The sequence below is a fragment of the Chiloscyllium punctatum genome, chromosome 16, assembly GCF_047496795.1.
Source record: "Chiloscyllium punctatum isolate Juve2018m chromosome 16, sChiPun1.3, whole genome shotgun sequence".
In the NCBI taxonomy this organism is placed as follows: Eukaryota; Metazoa; Chordata; class Chondrichthyes; order Orectolobiformes; family Hemiscylliidae; genus Chiloscyllium; species Chiloscyllium punctatum.
The window spans coordinates 21,212,907-21,224,682 of NC_092754.1; the positions used below are offsets into that span (position 1 = coordinate 21,212,907).

Here is an 11,776-nt window from a genome sequence, read left to right on the forward strand (position 1 = left end):
TACAGATCGCCCCAGTTCCAAAACTGATGCCAATGTCCCATGAAATAGAATCCCTGTTTCCCATACCAATCTCTTAGCCATGTGTTTACTTCCCTAATTTTCTTATCCCTATGCTAATTAGCATGTGGCTTGGGTAGTAATCCACAGATTATGACTCTCGAGGACCTGTTCTTCAATTTCCTTCCTAGTGCTTGATGCTCCCCAAACAGGTCCTCCTTCCTAGCCTTGCCTATGTTGTTAGTGCCAACATGGACCACAACAACTAGACCTTCTCCCTCCCACTCCAATATCCTTTCAACCAGTCGGAGATGTCCTGCACCCTGGCACCGGGCAGGCAACATGCCATTGGGACTCCCGATCCAGCTCACAAAGGATACTTATTGGACAAAGTCTAGGGCTGAGGCTCCTCCACTCCTGAACTCCATCCCCCTACCTGCCACACCTACAGTCACACCTTCTTGTTCCTGATCACTAACTGAATTTGAATTACTTAATCTATCTGGTGGGACTGCCTCCTGAAACAAAGTGTCCAGGTAACTCTTCCCCCTCCCAGACATGCCACAGTGTTTGAAGTTCAGATTCCAGATCATCAATTCTGATCCGGAGTTCTTCCAGCAACCAACACTTGATGCAGATGTGGTTACTGCCGTTCACAATGGGATCAGCCAGCTCCCACATCATACAGCTCAGCACATCATTGTCCAACCGTCTCTACTTATTTAATTAATTTATACAAATTTATGTGTTAAATAAAGATTCCTAAATCTTCAAGTATTAACAATCCATTATCTACTCTTCATAAACAATTCAAAGAGACTGATACATATATCTTTTAATTCTTTTTCATCTTATCATTGATTTCTTATTCCTAATATGTCTGTGTTTTGGAATTTATTTCTTTTTACATATAGTAAACATTAAATTCACTTTTTTGTTAACTTAAGATAGCCTGGTTAAATTGACTCCTTTTTAAAAAGGCAAGCTCATTTGGTCAGGGTGAAAGGCACCCACGAGGAAGGAATTATTTTCAAACTGTTGTGACTAGGAGACAAAGGGAACTGCAGATGCTGGAGTAATCAGAGTTGAAGAAGCGTGGCACTGGAAAAGGCACAGATCAGGTAGCATCTGAGGAATGAGAAAATTGACAGTTCAGGCAGGACCTGAAGAAGGGTCCTGCCTGAAATGTAAACTCTCTTGCTCCTTGGATGCTACCCAACCAGCTGCACCTTTTCCAGCGCCACACTTCATCAAAGTTGTTGTGACTAACCAAGTGGCCAGATGAAAAATGAAGGGGAGCTAGTTGTTCACTGCTAATGTAGGAGAATAGTGATTTGGGGTATCTGAATAACTTGAGAGATCTTGCCTGGGGTCTAATCACAACAGTTACGTTAAATACACATTTTCACACCATAACCAAAAACTCACTCACCAAACCAGTGCAGGCACCGATACAAAATACCAGGATCCATTTAACCACCTCGCATCTTCTCACTTTCTGCCAAAATTAAAGAAAAAGCAATCACAGCAGTCAAAGCAAACCCAGCAAGGTTACCAGCAGAGGAGTTGGGTAATGTAGTTTATGATAAAAAGGAGGCCTTATTGTTTAATTTTAGTTCAGAAGTAAGAAAATAACCCACAAACCACTCAGCAAAACAGTTAACCTCTGTGGAGGGAGAAATGGTTAAGGCTTTGCATATGCGTTAAAGGTTTTGTTACTGAGATATTAATATGTCTATCCTCTCCATGGATGCTGTTTTAATCTGTTTACAACATTGCATGTTTTTTGCTTTGGTTAATTCAGTTTGGTAATATTTGTTTCAAACACATTACCAGAGATGATTTCAAGAAGTGCATGTTAATATAAAGTGTGTGGAAATCTCTAACTCTCTCCACCAAAGACTGTTAAGTGTGCTTATGGGGGGTATTGGGGTATGGATTTCAATTTCAAAACAGATCAATAAATTTTTGTAAGACAAATGCATTAAGGGTTAAAGGGTAAGAAATGGAGTCAAGATACAATTCAGCAATAACTGAACTAAATGACAGAGAAGACTTGTGTGGCAAAGGGCAGAATATCTACAACTATTCCTTTAGCAAAGTCAACTTCACGCTCCTTGGGAAATTAGATGCTTACACATACACCCAGATATTCCAAATCCAAGTCCCAAAACTTTGCTAAACTATCAGTCTAATATCAAGGTTTTTTTTAAAAAAGGACGAAGCTCCCAAATTTAATGCTTCAACAAAGGCATTAGAAAGGCATAAAAGATGAGATCATTCTGAAAATTAATCATATTATTGTGAAATATAATTTGATTTGTTTTTAAAGTTTATTTATTTTAAACTATAGAAATTTCAATGAGAGAGAAAATGGTAAATCATATTTTCATCGATTTGAAGAGAAAAGGTACACTGCCACCTGGATACAATTACCTGGCACAGAAAAAAAATCATACCAAGTAGAGTTTTTACCAATCTCAGGACATCCTAAAGCATTTCTTAGCCAATGAAGAATTGCTGCAGTTCTATACTGTAATGGACACAAAAGCAGTACAAATTTTCAGTCTACAAGATCCCCAAACAGCAATAAAGTAAGTTGCCAAATAATTGTTGTTTAGTGGAATTGTTTTAGAGGTAAAGATTAACTTGGGTAAAGGAGAGCTCCCTTGCTCTTCTCTGAATAGTAAGATGAGATCATCTGGTCACTTCAAATACCAGAAAGGCCTTGGGTTTAAAACTCTACTAAATAAAAACACTTCCAAAGTTGATACAGAAGTGTCAGCACAGATTCTTTGCTTAAGTTTCTGGAATTGGGCGCAAAAATAAACTGACACTGTATACAAACGTCATTTCCATTCTACATGGGAGCACAGAAATTCATGACAGGAGAATAATGATAAATGTGATAGGGTGATGAGAGGATGGCAGAGGCTGCCTAACAGAAAACTGTCAGAATTGTTTTGTTACTTACTGAAACTGATTGCAAATTCAAAATATTCAGCATGTACAAATTTCATGGAAATTCTGAAAGCGTGCACTATCACTCAGGACCCAACAGACCCACCAGAAACAGCAGTCAGGACACTAGAGAGTGCTTCAATATTCCCACTCCCACATTGTTGTTAGAGACTCCACAAAGTTATGCATTGTTCAATTAGATGTGACTGGATTTTTGTGTGATGCAATTAATAAAACTATGAAAAACAAAATTAGCCTAGAAAATTATATATGTTCTACTGTTCAATGATTAACCATTAGATTTAAACTTTATTTTTCTTTTAAAAATATCTTTAGAAAAACTCAGAAATTTATTTTTCCAGAATAGTGGCAATAACAGAAATGTTGTTTAGAAATAGCCAGGATTGGGCCTTTAATTGTCAAAGATGCAAAGTGCTCAAAAAATAAGGACAATGAAAAGAGGGAGGTGGTGGCAGTATGATTAGGGAAAGCATTGCAATGTTGAAAATTAATAATTTCCTTGAAGTGACAAGAACAGAATCCATTTGGTCAGAGTTGAAAACCAATAATTGAAAGACAGTGATTCAAATCTACAGTGAAATAGCAACAATAAGAAACTTTAGAGTGATGATCATGGAGAATACTAAGCACACAAAAAGATGATCAGGATAATGTTATAACAAAGGGAAAGGAATTTCTTAAGCATGTGCAGAGAACTTCCTGCATGACCAGTATGTTCTCTATCCAACTAGGTACGAGGCATTTCCTGGATCTGGTGATAGGGAATGAGATGGACCAAGTGTCCGTGGGGCAACATTTACTATAAATTATCATTGTATAAGATTTAAATGACTAATGGCAAAGAATAATAACATAATTTTAAACTGGAAGAGAGTTAACTGCAATATATTGAGAAAGGTATTCAGCCAGAATAAAATAGAACCAAAGTTTTGACAAGAAAACATAACCAAACACTAGCTGATTTTTAAGAAAGTGATATTTCAGGCACAGATACATTTAAACACGAGACAAGAAAAATCAAACTATGCTCCTTGAATGACAAGGTAGGTAGATAATATGAAGAAACAGTAAAAGGACTTGTGGTGCACATCTGATGAATTCGTCAATTGAGAGTGAAGCTAAATACAGCAAATTGGGAGTAAGTGAAGAGTAGACTAAGATGGAGAAAGAAAAAATGAGAATTGAATGGCATTGAATTCAAAGAGTCCAAAAATCTTCTATCAGCAACTAAATAGAAAGCTGGCAGTAAGTAGCAGGTTGGTGCCCATTAGTGATACAAGATACAGCTAAGAGGCATAGGGCAAGGCTAGAGTTCTTACTGAGTGCAAGACAGCCCCGTTGTTTAGGATGCATAGAATGTTGCAATCAGCGACTTTTGCAAATGGCAGACTATGCATGTACAGTGCATCCTTTTTGTCCTGGAAGTTAGATTTTTTTCCCCCAACACTAAGATTAGGCAGACCCTGGATTCACAGTCAGTGAAAGGCAACTGAAGTACTGTGCCAATTATTGAATTCATTAAGGGTGGATATGCAAACAGATCTTTATTATACTTCATGTAGGTGTTTACAAAGGGAGAATTGGCTAAACATCAATAAAATCAGATGGGGTAAAATGTTTTTTTTTAAGATTAGATTACTTACAGTGTGGAAACAGGCCCTTCGACCCAACAGGTCCACACCGACCCACCGAAGCGCACCCACCCAGACCCATTCCCCTACACCTAACAGTACGGACAATTTAGCTTGGCCAATTCACCTAACCTGCACATTTTTGGACTGTGGGAGGAAGCCCACGCAGACACGGGGAGAATTTGTAAACTCCACACAGCCTGAGGCGGGAATTGAACCCGGGTCTCTGGCAGCAATGCTAACCACTGTGCCACCCATTGTCAGAATGCACATGCTCAAGACTGGATAAGTTGTCTGATCCATTGTATAGCATCTAGGTTGTGAAAGAAGGTGGAATAGTGAAAGGGCTTGCCATTATTTTCCTTTGATATGGGGAAGGTACCAGAGTCTTGCAAAGTGACAAACTTGTCACTCATTTTCAAACAGAATGTGAGCACATTCCTAATAATTACAGGCCAGTCAGTTTAACATCTGTGGTGGGAAGGGTTTCAGAAACACTAATCAGAAAAAAAAATTCAACAGGCACTTAGATAGCTTTAAGTAAAGAAACAGGAGAAGGCAAATCATGATTCACTGAACTGAATGTCTCTTTAATGCAGTACCAACAAAGTTGATGGGAATGCTTTCATTTGTCTATATGGAATCTGACAAGAAAGAATTTGATAAAGGCACAAAAAAATTAGTTATCAAAATTGACTCTCCTGTTTCTCAGCAGGCGTGTCAAATTGTATTAAAAAAAACTGACAACGGGATAGTAAATGCCATTGTAAAAATGTGCCCTTAAAATTGTAAAATTGCAGATAATGGTACACTCCCTGGATCAGTGTTAAGACCTCTGCATTTCAATATAAAGTTATTGCATATTGAAATTGAGCAAAATTTCAATATTTGCCAAATGATAGTGTTACATAGATTGGCTTGCACAATAGGTAAAAACAATGACTGCAGATGCTGGAAACCAGATTTTGGATTAGTGGTGCTGGAAGTGCACAGCAGTTCAGGCAGCATCCGAGGAGTAGCAAAATCTACGTTTCAGGCAAAAGCCCTTCATCAGGAATAGGCAGACAGATGTCAGATGAGATTTAATACAGGTAGGTGCAAGATTATGTATTTTCACAGAACAAAAGGCTATATGATATATTCTAAAGACTTTGAGAGGTAGGGACACCTAATTGCTCGTGTGCAGACATCTTTGAAAGTGACAAGACAGATTGAGAAATAAATTAGTAAAGCATATGGCACTTTGATTTTCATGAATAGAGGTAATGAATACAAAAGCAGGGAAACAGTGCTGAACCTTTTTTAAGCTGTGGTTAGGTCTCAACTGGTGTACTGCTTCCAGCTTTGATCACATTTTGAGGACATGAAAGCTGCTGAGATGTGCAGAGGAAATTAGGCAGAATGGCTTCCAAGTGAAGGAAATCTACCTATAAGATTTTATTGGAGAAGCTGAGGCTATTTTCCTTAGAGCAAAGGAAGTTAAAAGAAGGAAACGGACAAATAGTCACAGAAATTTCTCAACAAACCTTGTTATCCAGCGTTTCCAGTACCTCCAGATATGGTTCATTGATACATTTATCATAATCCAAACTCTGTCAAAAGGAAACAAACCATCAGATACACCAGAAAATGAAAAATACTCATTTAGAGATGCAGAACAAAATGTGAATCCACATTGATTTTGTTGTCATTTCACTTAAATCATAGAATTTGCAGTGAGGATTTCATCTTGAGTACAGCCTACGAACAGAGTGCCAGGTTCAGTACTGATTAAAGTCAGAGTCAAAACACTGGCATACAACATAATGATCAGCATTTTACATAATATAAAAACAGTGATTTATTTAGTCATGGATTAATCTTGGGATTCAGGTCATTTATAAATCTGTTTTCAACTGAACTGTGAAACTGCTACATGTGCTCAGTCCCAGGGTATTTGTTTTTCTGGATACATATGACTCACTGAGCTTCAAGAACACTCCAAAAGGCAGTAAAAGTAAACCATATTGCAGTTGGTCTGGACTCACGTAAAGGCTAGACAATAAAGAATGGACAGTTTCTCTCCCTTAAAGTAGTTAGTGAACCTGGAGTTTTATGACAATTGATAATTCCATAATCATGATTACTGATGCTCAATTTCTACTCCAAATTAATTTCACCAAAGTTATATTCTCTAGGTGGCTTGTCATAACTACTTATGATATATATTACTTACCTGGATGAAAGATCCAAATGCCTGGTAGCTAAACTTACAGATGACAAGTAAGGAAAGTAAGTTGTGAAGAGAAGATAGAGACTAAGGGATATTTATAGGTTACGGAGGTGGAAAAAATGTGATAGATGGAATATCATATTAGGAAAAATGTGAACTTGCCAATTTCAGGATAAAACAGAAAAGCTCAAAACTATACAAGTGGAGATTGATTACACAATTTGGTGGCACAGAGAGATCTGGTTTCACAAAAAGTGGCATTCACAAAAAGTACAAGCAGTTAGGAAGATGAGTGAATGCTGATGTTTACTGCAACACTGTTTTACTGCAGCTATGAAGGGCCTTCGTGTCAACACATCTTGAGTTATATATACAGCTTTGGTCTCCGCATTTGAAAAGGGATAAAACTGCATTAGAAGCAGTTCAGAGCAGGTTTACTGAATTCATTCCTGGGAAGATGGGCTTATCTGATGAAGGAAGATTGAACAGGTGGGGCATGTACACATTAGAGTTCAGATGAGAGGTAATCTGTTGAAGCTTAAGATCCTGCAGGAATTACAGAGGGGATGTTGGAAGGTTGCTTCCTCCTCTTGGATGAGAACAAGGGGAGAAAGTGAGGACTGCAGATCAGAGTCAAAGAGCGTGTTGCAGGAATTCCTTATGAATTCCTTATGCAGGAATTCCTTATGTCAATTCTCCTGTTCCTTGGATGCTGCCAGACTGGCTCTGCTTTTCCAGTACCACACTCTTCGACTGAGAACAAGGGGAACACAGTTTAAGATAAAAAGATCTCCTTTAAAGACTGAGAGGAGGAGAATTTTTTTCTCTCAAAGGGTCATTTGTCTTTGCAATACTCTGCTTCCAGGTTATGTTGTTGCAGATTATAAAAGCATAATTTACGATGATTCACTACTGCTGTTCTTCTGAAATTATGGTGTAACCTGATGCCTGTGTGAGTGTTAGACAGTTTACAGCTATGAGAAAGCATGCCTTCAAAGTCTGCTGCAACACTAGTCTCGTACAACATACTTTTCAATACTAGGGCAATTAGGGGTTTGCAACAAATGTTGATTTCAGAGATATTCACATTCTATGATCAAAAGAAATGGAAATGCATAGATTTAAGGAGAAGCTCCTCCACATTCAGCTTGATATATTACGCATCAGCAGATTTAAGGAGGGGCAATTAATCAATTTGAGGCAACATGTCCCAGAACATATCCCCCGCGTCTGACATAGGACCAGTGCACGCGGGAAAGAACCACTGTTGAACAAAGATGGAGATGCTGTTAATTTGCATGTTATTAAACCAAAACATTACTTATGTGGCCTAACAGTTTCCCAAAAATCTCTTCAACAGAGTTGTATTACAAGCCTGAAATGAAGAAGTCATCAGCTTGAGCTTCCAACTGGTGAAGGTGTATGCTGAAAAACTCAAAAATAAGCAAGAGAAGGAAGTGAATGACAATTAAGGGTGTCTAACCAGTCTAGTTTCCTCTCAACCAACACATTCAATGTTCAGGTGCTGCATTTAGGAATGAATGAACATTTATTTTGCACACTTGCTTTGCCATTTACATACCTCATAATCTTTCCTTGGCAAAATTTCATCCTCTTCCTCATGTGTCTCCCCCAGAATAGTCTGTTATGAATGAAAGATTGTCAAACTGAACAGAATAAATGCACAATCAAGAACCACTTTGCTATCTCTTCTCCATGAGTCTAACATAAAGCAATAACTCTAGTAATGGCAGTTAGAGAAATAAATGCTTTTACAGACGTTGAACATCTAACATAATAGACTGTACTTCCCCTTCCCACCATTACAGCCCTTGCAACACAGCTTTCATATGATGCTTGTGGGGAAGGTGTGTCAACTGAAATTTTACTGTCAAACATTGACAGATTTCTGTTGAGTAAGGGTTTCAAAGGATAAGGGGGAAAAATTGAGTTAAAATACAGATCAGCCATGACCCAGTTGAGCAAACTCGAGGAGCTGATCGATAATGACAAACACTTATGAGTGAATGGATTCGCACCTCCTCCCCTAAAGTAACACTAACATCAACAGCAATGTATCTTTCCCTTGTTATCAGAATTATTACAACATTAGATTTGATTAGATTACTTAGTGTGGAAATAGGCCCTTCGGCCCAACAAGTCCACACTGACCCCCGAAGCGCAACCCACCCATACCCCTACATTTATCCCTTCACCTAACACTACGGGCAATTTAGCTTGGCCAATTCACCTGACCTGCACATTTTTGGACTGTGGGAGGAAACCGGAGCACCCGGAGGAAACCCACGCAGACACGGGGAGAATGTGCAAACTCCACACAATCAGTCGCCTGAGGCGGGAATTGAACCCGGGTCTCTGGCGCTCAAAGGTAGCAATGATAACCACTGTGCCACCATGCCGCCCAATTGTTCTGGATGTAGGTTTGCTCGCTGAGCTAGAAGGTGCGTTTTCAGATGCTTCGTCACCATACTAGGTAACATCAGTGAACCTCCAGATGAAGCACTGGTGGCATGGTCCGCTTTCTATTTTTGTTTTGGTTTCCTTGGGTTGGTGATGTCATTTCCTGTGGTGCCATCATTTCCTCAGGGGGTGGTAAATGGGATACAAGTAAATGTGTTTGTTGATAGAGTTCTGGTTGGAATGCCACCCATGTCTTTGTTTGGCTTGTCCTAGGATGGATGTATTGTGCCAGTCGAAGTGGTGTCCTTCCTCACCTGTATATAAGGATACTAGTGAGAGTGGGTCATGACGTTTTGTGGCTAGTTGATGTTCATGTATCCTGGTGGCTAGTTTTCTGCCTGTTTGTCCAATGTAGTGTTTGTTACAGTTCTTGCAAGGTATTTTGTAAATGACATTAGTTTTGCTTGTTGTCTGTACAGGATCTTTCAAGTACATTAGCTGTACTTTAGTGTACTGGTGGGTTTGTGGGCTATCATGATGCCAAGAGGTCTGAATAGTCTGGCAGTCATTTCCGAGAGGTCTTTGACGTAGGGGTAGAGACACGCACGAGAATTCCGAGAAGCATGGCATTCCAACCGGAACTCTCTCAACAAACACATTGACTTGGATCCCATTTACCACCGCCTGAGAAAAACAGTAAATGGCATCGCCAACCCAAGGAAACCTAAACATACAAATAGAAAGTGGGCCATTCCACCAGTGCTTCATCTGGAGGCTCACTGATGTTACCTAGTATGATGACGAAAGGTCAGGAAACGAACCTTCCAGCTCAGCCAGCAAACCTACATCCAGAACCTCAACAAATCTTCTCAAAATTCAATTACAATATCATATCTGTGGTCAAATTACAGTCAGCCAAGAAAAAATACAAAGTTTTCACCATATCTTCATCAATCTGGGCACTAACTGAAATACTGCAATTTCACGATCAATCAGCTGCAGGCTGTACAGCACTGTCTAACCAAGGACTGAAACCTTCTAAACCCTTGTTTTCCACCCCAACATTTAGAACTATTAATATACTGATTTGCTACCCTTCTGCAATAAACCCATTCCATCTCTGGGCCCAAGAATTTTCTGTTATTGAGCTCACAATGGACTGCATTCCCCATTACCCTCTTCACTCAGGTCCATGAAGAGCTACTGAATGTGACATCATTGCCTTTTGTACCTAATCATTTGATTCCTTTAGTGTCCAAAATTCATCAATTTCAGTCTTCAATATAAATATTGACTGAGCAAACAGTTTTCAGTTGAGGATTCCAACATGCAGAATCCTGAATGAAGAATTACTCAGCTCAGTTCGAAATGGTTACTTTCTTTCCGAGAGATGATGACCATCAGCTCTAGATTCACCAAAAGAAACATCTTCACAGTATCGAGCCTGTCAAATTCCCCCAAAAGTATTGTCTTTCAATATAAACATCTTTCATTCTTCAAAAGACCAGAGAATATAGGCTATTCAATCTCTTCTCATAGGACTTCCTTTTCTCACAAACCAATATGGTAAACCTTAATTGCACAATCTATTTGACAGGTATATCTTGCCTTAATAAATGCAGTCAAAAGTATATGTACTATCCCAGTCTTAAAATGCCACATAATTCCAGAAAGACTTCCTCATAATTCTCCACCCACCTTATTTTTAAAAATTTGCTTCCTCATAGATTAACTGAATGCAAGATTCCTTAAACATTTCTGAATATCAATGCTGATTAGTCTTTGGCTTTTAAAAAATATTGTGCTTTTAAATTCTTCCTACCAAAGTAAATAACCTCATGTCATACCCCACCTTCTCGCATGATCACTTAACAGCCTGTATTCCTTTAAAGTATAGTTGGTCATTGAACTTGAGAGGAAGAAATCTACCAAGGTTTACCCCGATTGAAAAATACGTGTGTCTAAATACAGAGAACTGAAGACAATGCCCCAGTGATGCGCCTCACGAATAGACAAAAATCAAACAATGGTCGATGTTGAGTGAAGAAGAAACAGGTGCTATGGAAATGAATATATTATGTAAAGAACGAGGGGAGTGGGGAAAGCAGTGGGCCAAGATTAGGAGACTGTTCTGGGGCGGAGAGGAAGAGGGGGTAGTAGTGAGGGAGTGGGCAGTGTCCCAGGAGTGAGGCGACAAGGTGATGATCCTGGAGCAGGGAAGAGGGGCGGAACCGAGCCCACGGAGACCCGGTGGTGAACTCAGGAAAGCTTGCGGCTAGCACCCCTTCCCCGCTCACCAGCTCCTCCGGGCTGCGGCCCTCTCTTTCCCCGCAGCAGCAACACCGCAACCGTCTGCCGCTCGCCATCGCTACCCCCACGTGACCTGCGACCACCACCACCCCCCCCGCCCGTTACGTGCGCCGGGCCTGCCAGTCACTGGGGGGCGGGGCCTAACGATACAGGCAAGGTCCCCGACTCTCGCGCGCCGGGAATGAAAGAGGGCAGTGCTTGCTGACACCCGCAACTATGAACA

General features: G+C 39.8%; 1 protein-coding gene across 3 annotated transcripts in view; it reads right to left on the reverse strand.

Moving 5' to 3' along the window:
* The window catches only part of clcn6 (chloride channel 6), a 216,841-nt gene extending 205,100 nt beyond the window's left edge, over positions 1-11,741 (reverse strand). For 2 of the 3 annotated variants that reach the window (XR_011962701.1, XM_072586434.1), the window contains exons 1-4: positions 11,541-11,740; positions 8,405-8,464; positions 6,137-6,202; positions 1,430-1,495 (exon numbers count right to left, since the gene is read on the reverse strand). Coding sequence is in view for 2 of the 3 variants with exons in the window: in XM_072586434.1 (XP_072442535.1) it covers positions 1,430-1,495; positions 6,137-6,202; positions 8,405-8,464; positions 11,541-11,609 (261 nt within the window). In the remaining variant the exon portion in view is untranslated. Of the gene's footprint in view, positions 1-1,429; positions 1,496-6,136; positions 6,203-8,404; positions 8,465-11,540 lie in introns of all 3 variants that reach the window. The other variant, XM_072586435.1, reaches the window with a different exon arrangement.
* Positions 11,742-11,776: the final 35 nt, after the last annotated feature.